General features: G+C 38.8%; 1 protein-coding gene across 7 annotated transcripts in view; it reads right to left on the bottom strand.

Moving 5' to 3' along the window:
- The window catches only part of LOC129724178 (cytokine receptor-like), a 493,346-nt gene that overhangs the window by 254,887 nt on the left and 213,085 nt on the right, over positions 1–25,374 (bottom strand). For all 7 annotated transcript variants that reach the window (XM_055678854.1, XM_055678856.1, XM_055678860.1 and 4 more), the window contains one exon: positions 20,718–21,469. In XM_055678854.1, the coding sequence (XP_055534829.1) occupies positions 20,718–21,469 (752 nt within the window). The remainder of the gene's footprint in view (positions 1–20,717; positions 21,470–25,374) is intronic.

Raw genomic sequence — 25,374 nt, 5'->3', positions numbered from 1 at the left:
GTTGTCCCATGTTCTACATGAACCTTATGTGCGCAGGGACAAATATGCTTGGAACGACAGTTTAGTCATATGCTCTTTAAGCTAATTTCCAATATCCAGGCTAAAATGTACGCCAAAGTCGGTTTCTCATGGTGTAACGTTACGCTGGAATTTGTCTTATACACAATAAGAAACGATTTTAGATATTGTATGTTTTTGATATAGAGAAAATAACAGAAAAATCTCTTCTAAATAGTCCTTTAAGGCTTTTCCTTCAAAAAAAACCCAAAATTAGTCCACCTACCGGTGCAACCCAGCCTTTCTCTTTCTAACTTATTATTTGTTTGAATAGATTTACATAAAACCTTCAATTGATAGAAAAAATACACCTTGATCATTTCTGCTGCATTAGTTTTTCTCTCTAAATAACGAATTTCTGGTATCCTGGTATAATCGAAACGTCCCTGTACTCATTTATAGGTCGGACTCGGTTATATATTATTTATGATTCAACTTTTTATAGTAGAAAAATGTTACCTGACGCAGTTGCTCTTATTGATACTATTCCTTTCGTTTCTGAGATATGTTCGTGAACCATTCCATATAGGTTTTTGAAACCGGGGTGTTAAATCCAGACGACTACTTCTGGTTGCCTGAATACACTGGATTCTCTTTTTACGCGATTGATGCGTGCGCGCAAAAAAAGAATCGCGTAAAAAAAATCGCGTAATTTCGAACAAATCGCGTAAAAAAATTCGCGTAATTTGGAGCAAATCGCGTAAAAAAAGATCGCGTCGTTACAAAACCTTTCGCTATGTGGCAAGTGTGTGTGTGTATGTATGTATATGCATGTGTATGTGTGTGTATGTTTGTGTGTGTGTTACATATTGGCTCATAAACAATATTTCCCATGTCACACATCGCGTAATTTCAAGAAAATCGCGTAAAAAAAATCGCGTAATTTCGAGAAAATCGCGTAAAAAAAAACGCGTAAAATAAAATCACGTAAAAAAAAGTCTCGTAAAAACAGAATTCAGTGTACATACTAAAATGGTCAATCATTGTCTAATCTGGGTATTTCGATGGCGACATTCTGTATCTGAACAACAGCCTAAAAAGGCAAAATATATAACATGAGAATTTGTGGAACAGTATGAAACCCAGAGGTCAAACATCAACTTCAGATGCCATTTTAAATTTTAGTAGTAGCTTTCAGTTTCATTACCAAATGTGCGTTCTTCAAAAACTGTGATAATACTCAGAGGCCGGGAGTTTAAGGTTGATAAACGGCTGGGCACGTGTCACTTGAGACCCCATTGTGGTCATTCACCTCTGTCCAGCAACTTTTATAACCAACCCCCGGTGGAAACTATGGTCGTATGCTGAGTGGGTAGGGGGATTGACGCGGCTGTATCCCCATGTTAGGGGCGGCGTACAACAGCGTCTGACCCGGAGCGGGCGGCTGAATTATGAAACGCAGTGCCTCGTCAGCTATATCTAAGACGGCAGCCCCGTCGCGAGACAAGGTATCGCAGCCCTAGTAGGGAAGCATACCGAAGGTAAAATACTACGAACCATCCAGATCTTGGTACTTGGAATGTAAGGACTCTACTCGAACCGACACGTACATGTATCGTGTCAATTTCGCTGCAGCCAGAGGTATGGCTATCTGTAGCACTTATTTTGCACACCGGAATATACGTAAGCACACCTGGAGGCACCCAAATGGAGAGGCCTGCTCCCAGATCGACACTTTCCAGACGTTACAGACGTGAGGTCGTTTAGAGGACCAAACGTTGACTCGGATCATTATCTCGTGGTATCCAAGCTTCGCGCCCGGTTGTCCAACGTGTTTAAATCCAGGACGACAAGGATACAGTTGAACATCCAGCGGCTATCAATTGGGGAAGTGGCTACAGAGTACCTGCGGAAGGTTGATGAGCGGATCGAGGATCAAGTTGGAGTTAGCCTGAATGGAGTCATATCCACAGTGCAATCAGCACCACAGCGGGAGAAGTGTTGGGTACGTCTGCGACAGCCACGTGCAATGAGTGGTTTGACGCTGAGTGCCAGCGAGCGAAGAATTAAAAGAACCGCGCCAGAGTTAACATGTTAGCCACGGCTGTGACTCGCCAGAGCGTAGGAAGCTACCGGGAAGCTAGAGCTGCTGAAAAAAGACTCCTTTGCCGGAAGAAACGACAGCATTGGGAGAGGATTCTTGTGGAGGCGGAAGGTTGCTTCTCTAGGCACGATGCGAGATGCTTCTACAAGAAGATAAATGGAATCAGGAACCGGAACGTGTCAGCCCCTGTCATGTACGATAGGGAGGGGAACCTGATTACCGATAGAACGGAAGTGGCCAGGCGTTGGAAGGAACACTTTAGTGAGCTGTTGATAGTGAAGAAAACAGCGTAGTCGAAAGGAGCAGGATAGTGACTGAGGATGATGGCAAAGTGTGGACCCACCATCCATGGACGAGGTTAAGAAGGCAGTGAAAGAGCTGAAGAACTGCAAGTCAGCTAGCAAGGACGGCATTCCAGCCGAACTTTTTAAAGTCGGGAGTGAACAGCTGTATCGTGCTTTACACCGGATCATGCTGAGAGTGTGGTACGAAGAAGAATTGCCGTCGGAATGGTTGGAGGGTCTCATATAACCAATTAACAAAAAAGGCCACCGCCTGGATTACAACATTATCTCCCGTATTCTGTTCCACAGACTGAGACCGTTATCGGAGACCTTTGTTGGCGATAACCAATGTGGTATTCGAGGGGGACGCTCCACTACGGATCAAATGTTTATCCTGCGTCAGATCCTCAATAAATTTCGAGAATTTAACCTGTAGACGCACCATCTGTTCGTTGACTTCAAGGCAGCGTACGATACAGTAAAGAGAAATGAGTTATGGCGAATTATGGTCGAACATGGTTTCCCAACAAAACTAGTTAGGCTGATACGTGCCACCCGTGTAGGCTCTACATCATGCGTCAGGATAGCCGGGGAGATATCGGACTTCTTCGTGACGTTAGATGGTTTGAAGCAGGGTGACGGGCTGTCAAACATATTGTTAAACATCGCATTGGAGAGTGCTATACGGAGGGCCGGCGTGCAAAGAATCGACAACATCATTACGAAGTCTCACATGGTTCTAGGTCTTGCGGACAATATCGAAATCATTGGTATCAACCGTAGAGCTGTGGAAGAGGCCTTCAGACCTCTCAGGAGGGAAGCTGCGAGAGTAGGGCTCATCATTAACTATGCCAAAACGAAAAACATGGTGGCTGGTAGAGAGCGTGGTAGTCCGACGGATGTTGGTGCTGAGGTGGTGTTAGATTGGGAAACTTTTGAAGTAGTCGACGAATTTATTCACCTGGGTATACTAGTAACAATGAGGTTAGCCGTGAGATGAAAAGGTGGATAGCAGCTGCAAACAGGGCCTTCTACGGATTGCGTAACCAGCTGAGGTCCCGTAGTCTGCAAACCCGTACGTAACTTGCACTCTACAAAACACTAAACCTTCCCGTGGCCCTCTACGGCCATGAAGCATGGACGTTGAAAAAGGCCGATCGGTGAGCTCTTTGTGTTTTTGAGCGAAGGGTTTTGCGTTCAATCCTTGGAAGCAAACTAGAAAATGGTGTTTGGCGCAGACGTATGAACCACGAAGTGTACCAGGTGTACAAATCGGCAGATATAGTTAAGCGGATAATACACGGCAGGTTGCAGAGGGCTGGGCATGTAGCTATAATGCCGGAAGAATGACCAGCGAAAACTATATTTAGCAGAAATCCCGATAGAGGCCGCCGACTTCGAGGTAGGCTTCGCACACGTTGGATGTTTGCTGTCGACGAGGATGCCCGCGAAATAGGCGCTAGGGGAGATTGGAGGATAGCAGCCTAAGACCGAGTGACATGGCGACGTATTCTGAATTCGGCATTGAATCGATACTGTTGCCGTAAAAGTAAAGTAAGTAAGAGTAAGTTTAAGTATTCTTCGGAATATGTTTCTTTCCATAGCTAGTTTTCATATTTTTAAACATAACAGGCAAAGTAATGGTCCGATTGCAAAACAAATCAATAGGGTCTTATGGGGCAACTAGACCTTCAATTTGACACTGATTTTGTGAAAATCGTTCCAGCCTTCTCAGAGAAACATGAGTGAGATTAAACAATTTCCTGAGCACGTTTCCTTCCATAACTTTCAAACCAGATATTCAATCTTTATAAAATTCAAAAGTTAAGGGTTTCTTAGGTAGCCCGTGTATTTAAAACTAGTAGTTTCTGAGATAATGATGTTTCTTTATTTTCACATTTTGATACATAATCTTTAAACTAAACATCCGATTGCAAGGAAATTTAATATGGTTTGATGAGGCAACTAGACCTTTCAGAGCGATCACCAGCGATGCTGGAGCGTATCATCTGGAGACTCTTTCCACGCCACGAGCCTAGTCCTTGACCTCCGGCAGTCGAGTCTCACGTCCGACGTTCCAGTATCTCAGACACAGACCAGAGATGGTCGGCCAACCTGCCGAACATCTAGCCCGTGAGCGACGACAGCCGTGTCGAGATTGAGGGAGAGGTAAGGGTTACGAATGAGGAACTCATCGTGATCGCCAACTCCCTTAAGGTGAGCAAAGCACCAGGACCGGATGGAATCCCTAACCTGGCAATCAGGCTGGCGATTAAAACGGCACGCATGGACGTTGAAAAAGGCCGATCGGTGAGCTCTTTGTGTTTTTGAGCGAAGGGTTTTGCGTTCAATCCTTGGAAGCAAACTAGAAAATGGTGTTTGGCGCAGACGTATGAACCACGAAGTGTACCAGGTGTACAAATCGGCAGATATAGTTAAGCGGATAATACACGGCAGGTTGCAGAGGGCTGGGCATGTAGCTATAATGCCGGAAGAATGACCAGCGAAAACTATATTTAGCAGAAATCCCGATAGAGGCCGCCGACTTCGAGGTAGGCTTCGCACACGTTGGATGTTTGCTGTCGACGAGGATGCCCGCGAAATAGGCGCTAGGGGAGATTGGAGGATAGCAGCCTAAGACCGAGTGACATGGCGACGTATTCTGAATTCGGCATTGAATCGATACTGTTGCCGTAAAAGTAAAGTAAGTAAGAGTAAGTTTAAGTATTCTTCGGAATATGTTTCTTTCCATAGCTAGTTTTCATATTTTTAAACATAACAGGCAAAGTAATGGTCCGATTGCAAAACAAATCAATAGGGTCTTATGGGGCAACTAGACCTTCAATTTGACACTGATTTTGTGAAAATCGTTCCAGCCTTCTCAGAGAAACATGAGTGAGATTAAATAATTTCCTGAGCACGTTTCCTTCCATAACTTTCAAACCAGATATTCAATCTTTATAAAATTCAAAAGTTAAGGGTTTCTTAGGTAGCCCGTGTATTTAAAACTAGTAGTTTCTGAGATAATGATGTTTCTTTATTTTCACATTTTGATACATAATCTTTAAACTAAACATCCGATTGCAAGGAAATTTAATATGGTTTGATGAGGCAACTAGACCTTTCAGAGCGATCACCAGCGATGCTGGAGCGTATCATCTGGAGACTCTTTCCACGCCACGAGCCTAGTCCTTGACCTCCGGCAGTCGAGTCTCACGTCCGACGTTCCAGTATCTCAGACACAGACCAGAGATGGTCGGCCAACCTGCCGAACATCTAGCCCGTGAGCGACGACAGCCGTGTCGAGATTGAGGGAGAGGTAAGGGTTACGAATGAGGAACTCATCGTGATCGCCAACTCCCTTAAGGTGAGCAAAGCACCAGGACCGGATGGAATCCCTAACCTGGCAATCAGGCTGGCGATTAAAACGGCACCCGGGTTGTTTCGGGTAGCCATGCAGAGGGGCCTGGATGACTGCCTCTTCCCGGACAGGTGGAAGCGACAGAGTTTCTTACTGCCGAAAGCCGGGAAACCGTCAGGGGACCCATCGGCGTACAGGCCTATCTGCCTGCTGGACACTGCGGGCAAGGTGCTTGAGAGGATCATCCTCGACAGACTGGTGAGGTACACGGAGGGTGTAAACGGTCTGGCAAGTAACCAGTTCGGTTTCCGGAAGGGCAGGTCCACGCTGGATGCTATCCTCTCCGTCACCAAGAGGAGGTAGCACTCCAGCGTAAGAGAAGGGGCATACGCTATTGCGCAACCGTCACGCTTGACGTGAAGAATGCGTTCAATAGCGCCAGTTGGGACTCCATAGCGCTTGCGCTCAGGAACATCCACGTACCGGTGTCGCTGTACAAGATTCTGGAAAACTACTTCCAGAACCGAGTACTTGTTTACAACACGGAGGAGGGTCAGAAGTGCGTTCCAATTGCCGCAGGAGTTTCCCAAGGTCCTATCCTGGGACCGATGTTGTGGAATATCATGTATGACGGGGTGTTGAAACTCAAGTTCCCTGTAGGAGTTGTGATCGTCGATTCTGTAGACGACATAACGATAGAAGTCTACGGCGAGTCGATCGAGGAGGTCGAGTTGATGGCCGCGCACTGTATACGCAAGGTCGAAGACTAAATGCACTCCAGGAAACAAGAGTTAGCGCACCATAAGACAGAGGTCACGGTTGTGAATAACCGCAAATAAGAGCAACAGGCGGTAGTCAGAGTCGGAGACTGCACCATCACCTCAAAGCGATCTTTGAAGCTCTTGGGGGTTATGGTTGACGGTAAGCTCACATATAAGAGTCACGTCAACTATGCTTGCAAGAGGACTTCAACGGCTATTGCAGCACTATCTCGAATGATGTCGAATAGCTCAGCGGTGAATGGCAGCAAGCGTAAACTTCTTGCCAGCGTGGTTTCGTCCATACTTAGGTATGGTGGACCAGTGTGGTTCAAGCACTAGGTACTAACAGTTATCGTGGCAAACTGGAAAGTACCTACAGGCTCATGTGCCTGAGGGTTGCGAGTGCGTTCCGTACTTGTCATACGACGCAATCTGTGTCCTGTCCGTCATGATGCCTATCAGCATAGCCATTAGGGAGAACGCAGAATGCTTCGAACAACGTGACACAAGGGGCATACGAGGTACAATGTGCCCCGAGTTCCTGGATGCGGAAGAGACTGCTGAGCATGTCTTTCTCGTATGTCCTCGTTTTGCGCGTGCGCGGAGCGACATGATGGTTATGAGCGGGCCAGACACTACTCCGGTCAACCTTGTTCAGAGGATGTGTGAAGACTCGAACATGTGGAGGGCGGTTTGTGCAGCCGCCTCTCAAATAGTCCTAGAGTTGCAAAGCAGGCGACAGGTTAACCACCAACACGGCAGTGTTAGCTAACGGCCAGGCTCCAGATTACTTAGTTATGTATATATATGTATATATATATATATATATATATATATATATATATATATATATATATATATATATATATATATATATATATATATATATATATATATATATATATATATATATATATATATATATATATATATATATATATATATATATATATATATATATATATATATATATATATATATATATATATATATATATATATATATATATATATATATATATATATATATATATATATATATATATATATATATATATATATATATATATATATCTACTATATAAAAATGGAATTCCGTAACGCTTGATCTTATTGATATTATTCCCTCAGTCTCTGAGGTGTACAGAACATTTTGAATCGTTCTAAATCAAAAATAATAAGCGGTGACATGTAGGTTTTTTAACATGTAGGTGTAGGACATGTTGGTTTTAATGAAAATGTTCGTTGATGTTCAGGAAAGACATTTGAGAAAAAAAATAGGTATCTATATACTAAAAATTGAGATATTATTCACAAAACTACGTAAAACATGCAAAATTATGACTTTCTGTGCTAAATTTGCCTCTAAATCAAAATTCAATGCGATGACATATGATTCTTTTTTCATTAAAATGTTCGTTTATGTTTAGGAAAGACATTTGAGGAAAAACAATAGGTATCTAATTACTAAAACTTGAGATATTATTCACGAAACTACGTAAAACATGCAAAATTATGACTTTCAGTGCTAAATTTGCCTCTAAATCAAAATTCAAAGCGATGACATATGATTCTTTTGTCACTAAAATGTTTGTTAATGTTCAGGAAAGACATTTGAGGACAAATAATTAGTTTCTGATAACAATAACTTGAGATATTATTCACGAAACTACGTAAAACATGCAAAATAATGACTTTTTATACTTAATTCGTCTCTAAATCAAAATTCAAAGCGATGACATGTGATTCTTTTTTCATTAAAATATTCGTTGATATTTAGGAAGACATTTGAGAAAAAATAACAGGTTTCTGATTACTTATACACGAGATATTATTCACAAAACTACGTGGAACATGCAAAACATGAATTTTATGCTGAAATTGCCTCTAAATCAAAACTCGAAGCAGTGATCTGTGATTTATACTATAATAAAATGTTCGTTGTGTTGAGGAGAGATATTTGAGGCAAAAATAATAGGTATCTGATTATTACACAAAACCACATGAAAAATGCAAAACCATAATTTTTTAGGCTCAATTTGTCTCTAAATCGAAATTCAAAGCGATGACACGTGATTTTTTTCAATAAAATGTTCGTTGTTATTCAGGAATGACATTCGAGAAGAAATAATAGTTATCTGATAACTGAAACTAGAGATATTGTTCACAAAACTAAGTAAAACATGCAATATCATGAATATTTTGGCTCAATTTGTCTCTAAATCCAAATTTAAAGCTATGATATATGATTTTTTCTATTGAAACGTTTGTTTATGTTCAGGAAAGACTTTTGAGTAAAAATAACAGTTTTTGATTACTGAAAATTGAGATATTATTCACAACACTACGTTAAACAAGCAAAATCATGAATATTTGAACTCAATTTTCCTCTAAATCAAAATTCAAAGCTATGATATGTAATTGTTCTTCATTGAAATGTTTGTTAATGTTCAGGAAAGACATTTGAGGAAAAATAATGGGTATCTTATTGCTAAAAGTTGAAATATTACTTTGAAAACTACGTATGTTTGAAGATGATTTTCTGCATACAGAAAAACACATTAAAATACTCTTTTTGAAATTTATTTTTTATACATATGATACATGCAAAATTTTGAATTTTTAAGCATGAGCTCAATTCGCGTGTAAATTAATTTTTTTTTTTTTCAATAAAATGTTCGTTGTTCCTTTCAACATCTACAAATATTTTCTAGCAGAAGAATTTATGTTTTAATTTGGTGCAAGTCGAGCAGAAAAAAATTACATTTCTGATGTTTTCGTAGTTTTGTGAATAGTAACACATTACGGGATTCTAAATACTTTTTTACTTTTACCAAAACTAAATTTCGGGACATTTGGCTGGAAGAAGAGCCGCATTTCATTGGTTTAATCTTTTTTTTTTAAATTTCCACGTAGTTATGTGGATTAAAACGTTAACTTTTTCTCAGACGTGATCCTTGGATACCAACAAACATTTTCGTTATAAAAATTCACATGTTATCTCTTTGAATATGATTATAGAAGAGAACTAAGCATGAATGGTCACGCTAAATTCTTTTTACGTTGATTTCTTTCTTCTAAAAGTTACATAAAAAGAGGTTTTACTGTGAACGATTGACGAATATCCGGTTATCACCCGAGTGTGGTATATTCGGAACTGGGATGACCCCACATAACATTTTCTAAATTAACGACTTCTGGTTTCAGGAAAATAATCTAAAGTGGTATTTGGCCAACCATTTCAATACTTCCGAAACTTCCGAACTCCATTCGTCTATTTGAAATCCGAAATGGCGATTTCCAGTTTCTGTAAAACATCCCCAAATCACAAAATACAATCCAATATGGGTATTTCCGTTCTATGCGTTCTCAGAATGTTAAAGTACTTTAAGGGATGATGGACGTATAAGATGTGAAATATTTATAAATATTTATATATAATATATATATATATATATATATATATATATATATATATATATATATATATATATATATATATATATATATATATATATATATATATATATATATATATATATATATATATATATATATATATATATATACATATATATATATATATATATATATATATATATATATATATATATATATATATATATATATATATATATATATATATATATATATATATATATATAATGCACTACTTCGTCCATTGTGATTGACGCCAGTAAGTTCCCAATTATGGTAACTGGTCGCAAATCCATAGAATACGAGTCGGATTTCGTTTACGTGACACGATTCTGGACTGGCATCTGCGCCGAGCTCCCTTAGTAAAGTCGTGTGACAACGGCTTGAAACGGCGAGATAATAACCGGCGATGGTTTTCCGTCCCGTAAAACCTGGCAGGCCTTCCAGTACGTTCCGAGTCCGTTGCCTGGTGGGAAACAGGCAGGAGTAGGATCAGATGTTTACCTTGGGACCATATAGACGACTACTCCATTATGGCTAAGGATAGCGGCTGGAAGGGGAGCCCATTTAACAAAAATGAATTTCAGTAACTTGAAGAAGAACGCAGATGGGTTGAATATTCCATTTGCACGAGGAGGTATCCAGAGGTCTTCGTCGAGAAAGGCGAAAACGGGTGCAGTAAAGGACGCCTACGAAGACGGCGTAGGCAGTACGCCTACCGATACTACGCAAGACATGGCGGTGACTGGTTCACTGCTGATCAAGACGGTCGGCAGACAACGGGACACGTTACCGAAGGTAGCAGCGCTGTCAGAGCAGCTTGATGTCATCATCGAGATTGCGAAAAGTCACAGCAATACGTCGAAGTATCTGAAGCAGGCATTATATATGCTTCGGTCCTCGGCTAATGCTGCGATGACAGAACATGCCGAACTCATGGCAAGGGATGTGTCTGCGATGAAGGGCGAAACGGAAGCAACTAGGAGGGCGACGAGGCCGGTTCAAATGGACACCTTCACATTTGCGGCGGTCTGCGCCTCCAGGCCAGCCACCAAACGAACGAGCCAGTCTCCGGGAGAAGCGGCCCCGGCGAATACGAAGAAACAGTTGATTATGCTAAGGGGAGGGATGATGGACGTATAAGATGTGAAATATTTTTGAAGTGAGTTGTGCTAATAATGCAATAAATTATAAAAAATTATTCCTAATTTTGAAACTCTTGGGGGTTATGGTTGACGATAAGCTCACATATAAGAGTCACGTCAACTATGCTTGCAAGAGGACTTCAACGGCTATTGCAGCACTATCTCGAATGATGTCGAATAGCTCAGCGGTGAATGGCAGCAAGCGTAAACTTCTTGCCAGCGTGGTTTCGTCCATACTTAGGTATGGTGGACCAGTGTGGTTCAAGCACTAGGTACTAACAGTTATCGTGGCAAACTGGAAAGTACCTACAGGCTCATGTGCCTGAGGGTTGCGAGTGCGTTCCGTACTTGTCATACGACGCAATCTGTGTCCTGTCCGTCATGATGCCTATCAGCATAGCCATTAGGGAGAACGCAGAATGCTTCGAACAACGTGACACAAGGGGCATACGAGGTACAATGTGCCCCGAGTTCCTGGATGCGGAAGAGACTGCTGAGCATGTCTTTCTCGTATGTCCTCGTTTTGCGCGTGCGCGGAGCGACATGATGGTTATGAGCGGGCCAGACACTACTCCGGTCAACCTTGTTCAGAGGATGTGTGAAGACTCGAACATGTGGAGGGCGGTTTGTGCAGCCGCCTCTCAAATAGTCCTAGAGTTGCAAAGCAGGCGACAGGTTAACCACCAACACGGCAGTGTTAGCTAACGGCCAGGCTCCAGATTACTTAGTTATGTATATATATGTATATATATATATATATATATATATATATATATATATATATATATATATATATATATATATATATATATATATATATATATATATATATATATATATATATATATATATATATATATATATATATATATATATATATATATATATATATCTACTATATAAAAATGGAATTCCGTAACGCTTGATCTTATTGATATTATTCCCTCAGTCTCTGAGGTGTACAGAACATTTTGAATCGTTCTAAATCAAAAATAATAAGCGGTGACATGTAGGTTTTTTAACATGTAGGTGTAGGACATGTTGGTTTTAATGAAAATGTTCGTTGATGTTCAGGAAAGACATTTGAGAAAAAAAATAGGTATCTATATACTAAAAATTGAGATATTATTCACAAAACTACGTAAAACATGCAAAATTATGACTTTCTGTGCTAAATTTGCCTCTAAATCAAAATTCAATGCGATGACATATGATTCTTTTTTCATTAAAATGTTCGTTTATGTTTAGGAAAGACATTTGAGGAAAAACAATAGGTATCTAATTACTAAAACTTGAGATATTATTCACGAAACTACGTAAAACATGCAAAATTATGACTTTCAGTGCTAAATTTGCCTCTAAATCAAAATTCAAAGCGATGACATATGATTCTTTTGTCACTAAAATGTTTGTTAATGTTCAGGAAAGACATTTGAGGACAAATAATTAGTTTCTGATAACAATAACTTGAGATATTATTCACGAAACTACGTAAAACATGCAAAATAATGACTTTTTATACTTAATTCGTCTCTAAATCAAAATTCAAAGCGATGACATGTGATTCTTTTTTCATTAAAATATTCGTTGATATTTAGGAAGACATTTGAGAAAAAATAACAGGTTTCTGATTACTTATACACGAGATATTATTCACAAAACTACGTGGAACATGCAAAACATGAATTTTATGCTGAAATTGCCTCTAAATCAAAACTCGAAGCAGTGATCTGTGATTTATACTATAATAAAATGTTCGTTGTGTTGAGGAGAGATATTTGAGGCAAAAATAATAGGTATCTGATTATTACACAAAACCACATGAAAAATGCAAAACCATAATTTTTTAGGCTCAATTTGTCTCTAAATCGAAATTCAAAGCGATGACACGTGATTTTTTTCAATAAAATGTTCGTTGTTATTCAGGAATGACATTCGAGAAGAAATAATAGTTATCTGATAACTGAAACTAGAGATATTATTCACAAAACTAAGTAAAACATGCAATATCATGAATATTTTGGCTCAATTTGTCTCTAAATCCAAATTTAAAGCTATGATATATGATTTTTTCTATTGAAACGTTTGTTTATGTTCAGGAAAGACTTTTGAGTAAAAATAACAGTTTTTGATTACTGAAAATTGAGATATTATTCACAACACTACGTTAAACAAGCAAAATCATGAATATTTGAACTCAATTTTCCTCTAAATCAAAATTCAAAGCTATGATATGTAATTGTTCTTCATTGAAATGTTTGTTAATGTTCAGGGAAGACATTTGAGGAAAAATAATGGGTATCTTATTGCTAAAAGTTGAAATATTACTTTGAAAACTACGTATGTTTGAAGATGATTTTCTGCATACAGAAAAACACATTAAAATACTCTTTTTGAAATTTATTTTTTATACATATGATACATGCAAAATTTTGAATTTTTAAGCATGAGCTCAATTCGCGTGTAAATTAATTTTTTTTTTTTTCAATAAAATGTTCGTTGTTCCTTTCAACATCTACAAATATTTTCTAGCAGAAGAATTTATGTTTTAATTTGGTGCAAGTCGAGCAGAAAAAAATTACATTTCTGATGTTTTCGTAGTTTTGTGAATAGTAACACATTACGGGATTCTAAATACTTTTTTACTTTTACCAAAACTAAATTTCGGGACATTTGGCTGGAAGAAGAGCCGCATTTCATTGGTTTAATCTTTTTTTTTTAAATTTCCACGTAGTTATGTGGATTAAAACGTTAACTTCTTCTCAGACGTGATCCTTGGATACCAACAAACATTTTCGTTATAAAAATTCACATGTTATCTCTTTGAATATGATTATAGAAGAGAACTAAGCATGAATGGTCACGCTAAATTCTTTTTACGTTGATTTCTTTCTTCTAAAAGTTACATAAAAAGAGGTTTTACTGTGAACGATTGACGAATATCCGGTTATCACCCGAGTGTGGTATATTCGGAACTGGGATGACCCCACATAACATTTTCTAAAATAACGACTTCTGGTTTCAGGAAAATAATCTAAAGTGGTATTTGGCCAACCATTTCAATACTTCCGAAACTTCCGAACTCCATTCGTCTATTTGAAATCCGAAATGGCGATTTCCAGTTTCTGTAAAACATCCCCAAATCACAAAATACAATCCAATATGGGTATTTCCGTTCTATGCGTTCTCAGAAAGTTAAAGTACTTTAAGGGATGATGGACGTATAAGATGTGAAATATTTATAAATATTTATATATAATCTACTATATAAAAATGGAATTCCGTAACGCTTGATCTTATTGATATTATTCCCTCAGTCTCTGTGGTGTACAGTAATCATCATCATTGTGAATCGTTCTAAATCTAAAATAATAAGCGGTGACATGTAGGTTTTTTAACATGAAAATGTTCGCTGATGTTCAGGAAAGACATTAGTTATAAAAAAAAAGTTATCTAATTACTAAAACTTGAGAAATTATTCAAAAAACTACGTAAAACACGAAAATTATGAATATCTGTGCTAAATTTGCCTCTAAATCAAAATTCAAAGCGATGACATATGATTCTTTTTTCACTAAAATGTTTGCTAATGTTCAGGGAAGACATTCGAGGAAAAATAATTAGTATCTGATTACTAAAACTTGAGATGTTATTCACAAAACTACGTAAAACATGCAAAATTATGACTTTTTATACTTAATTCGTCTCCAAATCAAAATTCGAAGCGATGACATGTGATTCTTTTTTCATTAAAATGTTCGTGGATGTTTAAGAAAGATATTTGAGAAAAAATAATAGGTATCTAATTACTAGAACTTGAGATATTATTCACGAAACTACGTAAAACACGCAAAATTATGACTTTCTGTGCTAAATTTGCCTCTAAATCAAAATTCAAAGCGTTGACATATGATTTTTTACTCTAAAATGTTTGTTAATATTCAGGGAAGACATTCGAGGAAAAATAATTAGTATCTGATAGCTAAAACTTGAGATTTTATTCACAAATCTACGTAAAACAAGCAAAAATATGCTGAATTTGCCTCTAAATCAAAATTTCAAGCGATGACATGTGATTTTTTTTACATTAAAATGTTTGTAAACGTTTAGGAAAGACATTTGAAGGAAAGTAACGAGTATCTGTTTACTAAATCTTGAGATTTTATTCATAAAACTACGTAAAACTTGCAAAATTATGACTTTTTATGCTGAATTTGCCTCTAAAACGAAATTTAAAGCCATGACATGTGATTCTTTTTTCATTAAAACGTTTGTTTATGTTCAGGAAAGACATTTGAGGAAAAATAAATAGTATATGATTACTAAAACTTGAGATATTATTCACAAAACTACGTGAAACATGCAACTTTATGACTTTTTATGCTGAATTTGCCTCTAATCTCAAATTTAAAGCGATGACATGTGATTTTTTTACATTAAAATGTTTGTGAACGTTCAGGAAAGACATTCAAAGGAAAGTAACAAGTATCTGATTACTAAAACTTGAGATTTTATTCACAAAACTACGTAAAACTTGCAAAATTATGACTTTTTATGCTGAATTTGCCTCTAAAACAAAATTTAGAGCCATGACATGTGATTCTTTTTTCATTAAAACGTTTGTCGTTTGTGATTGTGATTTTTTATGCATTAAAATGTTTGTTAACGTTCAGGAAAGACATTTGAAGAAAAGTAACAAGTATCTGTTTACTAAAACTTGAGATTTTCTTCACAAAACTACGTAAAACAAGCAAAAGTATGACTTTATATGCTGAATTCGCCTCTAAATCTAATTTCAAAGCGATAACATGTGATTCTTTTTTCATTAAATGTTTGTCAGCGTTCAGGAAAGATATGTAAGGAAAAATAATTAGTATCTGATTACTAAAACTTGAGTATTATTCGCGAAACTACCGAAAACACGCAAAATTATGGCTTTCTGTGCTAAGTTTGCCTCTAAATCAAAATTCAAAGCGTTGACATATGATGTTTTTTCACTAAAATGTTTGTTAACGTTCAGGAAAGACATTTGAGGAAAAATAAAATGTATATGATTACTAAAACTTGAGATATTATTCACAAAACTGCGTGAAACATGCAAAATTATGACTTTTTATGCTGGATTTTTCTCTAGATCAAAATTTTAAGCGATGACATGTGATTATTTTTTCATTAAAATGTTTGTTTATGTTAAAATATAAAATGTATGTTTGAAGATGATTTTCTGTATGCAGCACAACAATATTCAACCAGATTAGTTGAGAAAATTCGTTATCGATATTGTTTTAGCACATTTTGCATGTTGTAGGATAAGAACAACCGTGCCCCAGAGCTGAGTCGAGAAAAATTGCAGTTCGAAAAGATTCTCGACCTGATCGGGGATTGAACCCGATATCACAACCGTGTGGGAGCCAATCGACATCGCTAACCACAGAGCCACATACAGCAATCAGAATACAGAAAATCACCGAAAAATATTTTATTTTAATTTATACGTTTTTATACGATTACATGCGAAACTTTGACTTTTTATGCGCAATTAGCTTCTGAATCAAAATTCAATGATTTGTTTTTTTTTTGCAATAAAATGTTCGTTGTTCTTTCATCTACAATTTTTTTTGATGAATAATCCATGTCTCGAGCATGAACATTTTACATTTCTGATGTTTTCGTAGTTTTGTGAATAGTTACATTTTACGGCATTCGATTTACTTTTGTACTTTTGAATTTGAATTTGATTTTTATTAGAGAGCTTTTAACCAGAAGGTCATTCAGCTCTTAATCTTACTGTTTTACTTTTTTTGCGTTAATCCAAACTAGAACTCACATTTAGCTGCAGGAAAGGTTACGATTCATTTGTTTGAATATCGATTAAGAGGCAGCTTAAGCATTAAAAATCTTTTATTTTCTTATTTTCTACAAAGTTTTGTGGATTAAAAAATGGCGACCTCCGGTTTCAGGAAAATAACCTAAATTGATATATGGCCAACAATTTCAATACTTCCGAAAGTGGACCGCCATACGTCATTTTATAGCGATGACACAATTTTTTTTTCGTTAAAATGTTTGTTAACGTTCAGAAAAGACATTTGAAGAAAAATAACAAGTATCTGATTACTAAATTTGATATATTATTCACAAAACTACATGAAACATGCAAATTTATGACTTCTAAAGTGATATTTGGCCAACAATTTCAATACTTTCGAAAGTGGAACTCCATACGTCATTTTGAAATCCAAAATGGTGACTTCCAGTTTCTGTAAATCAGCCCAAAATCACAAAAAACAATCCAATATGGGTGTTTCCGTTCTGCGCGTTCTCAGAATATTAAAGTAGGGTATCGAACGTCTTCGTCAGTGGTTTTCTTTGGCAGTTTTGCTGGCGCAATCTTATGCAAAAAAGGTCCGAAGAAAACCACTGACGAAGACGTTCGACACCCTACTTAAAGTGATGATGGAAGTATAAGATGTAAATTATATTTTTGAAGTGAGTTGAGCTAATGCAGCAATGAAATATAAAAAATTCTATCTTTGAAACCTTTGATCCCGAGCATCGCCGGGAATGTTCAACTAGTATATATATATATATATATATATATATATATATATATATATATATATATATATATATATATATATATATATATATATATATATATATATATATATATATATATATATATATATATATATATATATATATATATATATATATATATATATATATATATATATACATACAAGGAAGCAGTTCTGACGGAGCGAGTAGTGCCCACTACCCAAATGCACTACTTCGTCCATTGTGATTGACGCCAGTAAGTTCCCAATTATGGTAACTGGTCGCAAATCCATAGAATACGAGTCGGATTTCGTTTACGTGACACGATTCTGGACTGGCATCTGCGCCGAGCTCCCTTAGTAAAGTCGTGTGACAACGGCTTGAAACGGCGAGATAATAACCGGCGATGGTTTTCCGTCCCGTAAAACCTGGCAGGCCTTCCAGTACGTTCCGAGTCCGTTGCCTGGTGGGAAACAGGCAGGAGTAGGATCAGATGTTTACCTTGGGACCATATAGACGACTACTCCATTATGGCTAAGGATAGCGGCTGGAAGGGGAGCCCATTTAACAAAAATGAATTTCAGTAACTTGAAGAAGAACGCAGATGGGTTGAATATTCCATTTGCACGAGGAGGTATCCAGAGGTCTTCGTCGAGAAAGGCGAAAACGGGTGCAGTAAAGGACGCCTACGAAGACGGCGTAGGCAGTACGCCTACCGATACTACGCAAGACATGGCGGTGACTGGTTCACTGCTGATCAAGACGGTCGGCAGACAACGGGACACGTTACCGAAGGTAGCAGCGCTGTCAGAGCAGCTTGATGTCATCATCGAGATTGCGAAAAGTCACAGCAATACGTCGAAGTACCTGAAGCAGGCATTATATATGCTTCGGTCCTCGGCTAATGCTGCGATGACAGAACATGCCGAACTCATGGCAAGGGATGTGTCTGCGATGAAGGGCGAAACGGAAGCAACTAGGAGGGCGACGAGGCCGGTTCAAATGGACACCTTCACATTTGCGGCGGTCTGCGCCTCCAGGCCAGCCACCAAACGAACAAGCCAGTCTCCGGGAGAAGCGGCCCCGGCGAATACGAAGAAACAGTTGATTATGCTAAGGGGAGGGATGATGGACGTATAAGATGTGAAATATTTTTGAAGTGAGTTGTGCTGATAATGCAATAAATTATAAAAAATTATTCCTAATTTTGAAACTTTTGATCCCGAGCATCGCCGGGAACGTTCAACTAGTATATATATATATATATATATATATATATATATATATATATATATATATGTATATATATATATATATATATATATATATATATATATATATATATATATATATATATATATATATATATATATATATATATATATATATATATATATATATATATATATATATATATATATATATATATATATATATATATATATATATATATATATATATATATACATATATATATATATATATATATATATATATATATATATATATATATATATATATATATATATATATATATATATATATATATATATATATATATATATATATATATATATATATACATATATATATATATATATATATATATATATATATATATATATATATATATATATATATATATATATATATATATATATATATATATATATATATATATATATATATATATATATATATATATATATATATATATATATATATACATACAGACACACACACATACACATACACATACACACACATACACATACACATACACACACATACACACATATACACACACATACACACATATACACACACATACACACACGTACACACATATGCACATACACACACATACTCACACATACACACATATACACACATACACACACATACACACACATATACACACATACACACACATACACACACATGCACACACATACACATACATACACACACATACACATACATACACACATACACACATATACACACACACATACAGAAAATGTTCAGCTCGTCGAGCTGAGTCGAGTGGTATAGGCCATTCGGCCATTTGGAGCACTTTTATATCTTCGGTTTTGCAAGTGATTGCTATACCTTTTTGGGAGAAAGACAAAAAAATCAGTTGTCAATGAAATATTATTATTTGACCTATTCGATTTCCTGTTTGTTATATTCTGAAAACGATTCCAGTCCAGTTCCAGTTGATATTTTCTTCTGATTGATTTCGTTTCTGCAATATTTCTGCCGCTCAATATCGACGAAAGAGAAGCTCTTTGCGAATGTGTTTCCGAGTATAGTTCAATCAGAATCATGCGAACCTGAATAAATGTACTCGCAACCCTGGCGGCGAAAAACAACGATGTAGACGATTTGATCAAATCAAAACAAAAATAATAACAATAAAACATCTAACTTGGTTTGCATCTGATTTGCAGTAAACAGTTAAACATCGAAAGTGACTAGTTGAGAAAAGAACGAATTAATGTATATTATACTATCGGTCCTAGCATAATTGTCCCAGCGTGCATAAGGTTCATGTAGAATATGGGACGACCGTCAGTATAGTAAGGCGTCGTACACAAATTACGTAACGCGAAAACGGGGGGGAGGGGGGGTTGTGTTTGCGTTACTTATTGTTACGTGGGGGGAGGAGGGTAGTAGAGACAGTTACGTAACTGTGATGTTTTCTCGAAATTGAGAATTTCGGAGGGGGTCAGGCTGTTCAGCGTTACGTGATTTTAGGGGAGGGGGAGTCATATTGAACGTTACCTATCGTTACATAGGGGGGAGGGGGTCTGTAATCTAGATTTTTAGCGTTACGTAATTTGTGTACGACGGCTAAGTGTGTGCGAAATTTCACAAAATCTGTTTCCTAATTTCTGGGTAACTTTTGCATAACTTTTCAATCATCATTGTGAAAAGAATGAATATATTAAGTATATTATACTAGTATAGTATGTGCGAATACATTGTGATGTATTTAACTCTGTTATATGATTCTGCTTAAGAAAAAAAATAAGATTATTTAAGAAAAATAGTACACACTCACCTGCTTCTAGAGTTGTATTGAAAAGAGGTTCACTTCGTGGACCAATTCTAGATTTCGAATACATAGATATTTGTATTCTGTAAGTAACGTATGGTTTTAATCCGCTAATTCGGTGTGACGTTGTTCCAGTAATGTTGAGAGATTTTTCCTGTATTTTGCAACTTTGGTCGCGTGGTGAATTTATAGGACAATATATTATGTTATATCCTTCTACTATGGCACTATCACCACATTCCAATTTCCACTCTAGATCGATATATGTAGCCTGCATGGATGGTATCCAAATTGTTTTCAATTTTCCAATATCATTTTTTTGTGTTGCTGTACAAGATGCCCAGACCATCCCAGAAGATAGCTGTTCAAAGTTTGCAGCCACAGCAAAATTTAAGGTAGAGCTAACATTACTTAGTTCGTAGTAAAGTTGGTCAGCATTAACATAAACAAAGTTTATAGAACCATTACAATCATTGGGTGAATTGCTGCTAGAGTTACACCAAAATACTGTGTATGAAGTAACTTTTGTAATTTGTGTAGGAAATGCCTTCCATGAAAGCAGATATCGCCCAGAATCAGACAAAAGTTTTATGATTTCAGGTTTAGGCATTCGATAAGTTTTGCTGGGTATAAACAATTTGCTGTATTCCAGTGAGTCACCTTCACTATTGGAACTGCGTATGAAAAATGTATAATTGCCATCCATCATATTTCTAAATTGTTGCATTGTACTACCGTTCCGACCTTCAGTGACGTTGCTGGAATATATAAAAAATAAGTTAACACTTATAAAATATTACAAAATACAACCCTGAAGGGATGAATGAAACGGTGACGCAAGACTAAGCAATGTAATTAAGGAGATTCTTAGTTGCAGAGTTACAGTCCTCGTTTTGTAAAATGCGTAGTAGGGGTCGAATCTTAACATAGTCAGGCCATTTGATCAGTGACCTAAGGCGACATCCATAAATAACGTAACGCAAAAACAAACGATTTTAGGACTCCCACCCCCTATATATAACGAAACGTAACGCCAACATCTACCTCCCCATAAAAATTACGTAACGCTGCAAAGGGATTTCCTTAATAAAAAGGTTCGTTTTTGAAGAGTCACTTCAGAGATTTTTCGTTACGTAAAGCTGAACTTACCTCCCCCCCCACTCCTGTGTAACAAATCGTAATGCTCAAGGATACCCCCCCTCCCCCATATGAGTGTTACGTAATTTATGGATACCGCCTAAGTATTTTTATTTTTAGGCTGCTCATGAAAGTGTACAGTTTGAAAAATGATTTTCCTAATCAAGATAGGTTCAATACATAATATTTTTTCAACACTTTGGAAACGAAATGCGAACGTACCAATTAAGCAGTGAGATGTAATTTGCTGATCGCATTGGTTTACATGGGACATTTTTTGGTAACTTTGTTTGCACATATTTTTAATCGTGTACTTTGAAACATTATTTAAGTAAAACAGCTTCCCAATATTATCTATATTCCATTCCATGTTGTGAATAAATATGTCATGTTTCATATCGTGTTTAACTTGAGTCAGTAGAACACCGAAGGCCACGGAAGTGCTCACTGCTTGCAAGCAGTCCCGGACCATCAGCTGGAGCTGGCCTAGGTCGTGGTGAAACTCAGGCACTGGGTCGCTGAATTCCCGCAAAAGTCACACTATCCGGAAGCAGTTCTGACGGAGCGAGTAGTGCCCACTACCCAAATGCACTACTTCGTCCATTGTGATTGACGCCAGTAAGTTCCCAATTATGGTAACTGGTCGCAAATCCATAGAATACGAGTCGGATTTCGTTTACGTGACACGATTCTGGACTGGCATCTGCAACAACGGCTTGAAACGGCGAGATAATAACCGGCGATGGTTTTCCGTCCCGTAAAACCTGGCAGGCCTTCCAGTACGTTCCGAGTCCGTTGCCTGGTGGGAAACAGGCAGGAGTAGGATCAGATGTTTACCTTGGGACCATATAGACGACTACTCCATTATGGCTAAGGATAGCGGCTGGAAGAGGAGCCCATTTAACAAAAATGAATTTCAGTAACTTGAAGAAGAACGCAGATGGGTTGAATATTCCATTTGCACGAGGAGGTATCCAGAGGTCTTCGTCGAGAAAGGCGAAAACGGGTGCAGTAAAGGACGCCTACGAAGACGGCGTAGGCAGTACGCCTACCGATACTACGCAAGACATGGCGGTGACTGGTTCACTGCTGATCAAGACGGTCGGCAGACAACGGGACACGTTACCGAAGGTAGCAGCGCTGTCAGAGCAGCTTGATGTCATCATCGAGATTGCGAAAAGTCACAGCAATACGTCGAAGTACCTGAAGCAGGCATTATATATGCTTCGGTCCTCGGCTAATGCTGCGATGACAGAACATGCCGAACTCATGGCAAGGGATGTGTCTGCGATGAAGGGCGAAACGGAAGCAACTAGGAGGGCGACGAGGCCGGTTCAAATGGACACCTTCACATTTGCGGCGGTCTGCGCCTCCAGGCCAGCCACCAAACGAACGAGCCAGTCTCCGGGAGAAGCGGCCCCGGCGAATACGAAGAAACAGTTGATTATGCTAAGCCCGCGGAACTCCACACCAAAGTCCGTTTAAAAACCGATCGGAGTCGCAGCTACGGGACCCCTTTGGGTTAACGCAGGAAAAAAGTGCCAAGGAGGCATTAAGCGCCAGGAAATAGAGGCGGAGTGGAAGTGGCCACTGAGGCAATTCGCCTCCGTAAGGATCCAGCAAGGACCCAGGTGGCAACTTTCCGACTTACATCGGCCGGTGCAAACCTGGCCCTGAGTATACTCCAGCAGCCGGACGTTTGAGTGACACAATTGAACCTGAACAACTGCTATGCGGCACAGTAGCTGCTATGCCAAGCAGCGTTTGAGTCGCGGTCGGACATTGTAATCGTACCAGACCCCTATCGCATTCCTCCCGGAAACGGAAATTGGGTTGCGGATAAGTCCAGTACGGCAGCCATATGCACGACTAGCATGTTCCCGGTTCAGGAGGTTGTGTCAACCCTTAAACGAAGGATACGCGGTTGCCAAGGTCCCGCCGTTGGTGGTGGCGAACGACTTCAACACTTGAGCTGTTGAGAGGGGAAGCCACTGCACGAGCCGGAAGGATCAGATCTTGTTGAAAGCTTTGGCAAAGCTTAATTTAAATCTGGCCATCGTTGGAACCAAGTGTATATTCAGCAGAAATGGTGCGGAGTCGATCATCGACGTGACGTTATCCAGCCCAGGACTGATCGTGAACTGGAGGGTAGACGATGGCTACACCTATAGTGACCACCAGTCGATCTGCTATAGTGTAGTCCATAACGCGAGGCGGCAGGCGACGGGTAGAACCAACACTGTGACCGTCTGCGGGTGGAAGACGTCGCATTTCGATGTCGAATTATTTGTAGAGGCAATGAGAAGAGAGCCCGAAGAGGCAGTTGGCTCCGTCTGAGTGCTGACCAAGTAGCTGCCACATAATCGTGGTATCGCACGCCCGTATGCCTAGGACTCGACAGCCTAGGAATGGGAAGTCACCGGTATACTGGTGGACTCACGCGATAGCGGACCTCCGCAATGCGTGTCTCCGTGCGAGACGTGTTACAACGTGCACGTACCGATGCAAAAAGAGTAGAGCGCCGTGCAGCATTCGGATCTGCAAGAAGGCGAGCAAGAGGGCCTGCTTCGACAGGCTATGTGCGAGTGCCAATACGAATCCGTGGGGTAACGCCTACAGAGTCGTAATGGCAAAGATCAAAGGCGTGTTGGCGCCTGCAGAGCGATCACCAGCGATGCTGGAGCGCATCATCGAGTGACTCTTTTTACGCCACGAGCCAAATCCTTGGCCTCCGGCTGCCAAGTCTCACGTCCGACGTTCCAGTATCTCAGACACAGACCAGGGATGGTCGGTCAACCTGCCGGACATCCAATCCGTGAACGACAGCAGCCGTGCCGAGATTAAGGAGGAGGTAAGAGTTACGAATGATGAACTCATTGTGATCGCCAACTCCCTAAAGGTGAGCAAGGCATCGGGACCAGATGGAATCCCGAACTTGCTCATCAAGACGGCCATAAAAGTGGCCCCGGACCTATTTCGAGCAGTCATGCAGAAGTGCATGGATGACTGCCTCTTTCCAGAGGGATGAAAGCGACAGAGTTTGCTGCTGTTGCCGAAGGCTGGGAAACCGCCGGGTGACCCATCGGCATACAGACCTATCTGTCTGCTGTACACTGTGGGCAAGGTGCTTGAGAGGATCATCCTTAACAGACTGGTGAAGTACGCAGAGGGCGTAAACGGTCTGGCAAGTAACCAGTTCGGTTGCCGGAAAGGTAGGTCCACGGTGGATGCTATTCTCTCTGTCACCAAGACGGCACTTCAGCGTAAGAGTCAACTCTTACATTGACTATTCGCATTCGCTATTGCGCACTCGTCACATTCGACGAGAAGAATGCGTTCAACAGTGCCAGTTGGGACTCCATAGCCCTCGCTCTTAGGAGCATACACGTACCAGTGTCGTTGTACAAGATTTTGGAAAATTATTCCAGAATCGAGTACTAGTTTACAACACGGAGGATGGTCAGAAAGGCGTCCCAATCACTGCAGGGGTACCACAAGGTTCCATCCCGGGCCCGGTGTTGTGGAA

The sequence above is a fragment of the Wyeomyia smithii genome, chromosome 2, assembly GCF_029784165.1.
Source record: "Wyeomyia smithii strain HCP4-BCI-WySm-NY-G18 chromosome 2, ASM2978416v1, whole genome shotgun sequence".
NCBI classification, from domain to species: Eukaryota; Metazoa; Arthropoda; class Insecta; order Diptera; family Culicidae; genus Wyeomyia; species Wyeomyia smithii.
This window is presented reverse-complemented; position numbering and strand designations above follow the sequence as displayed.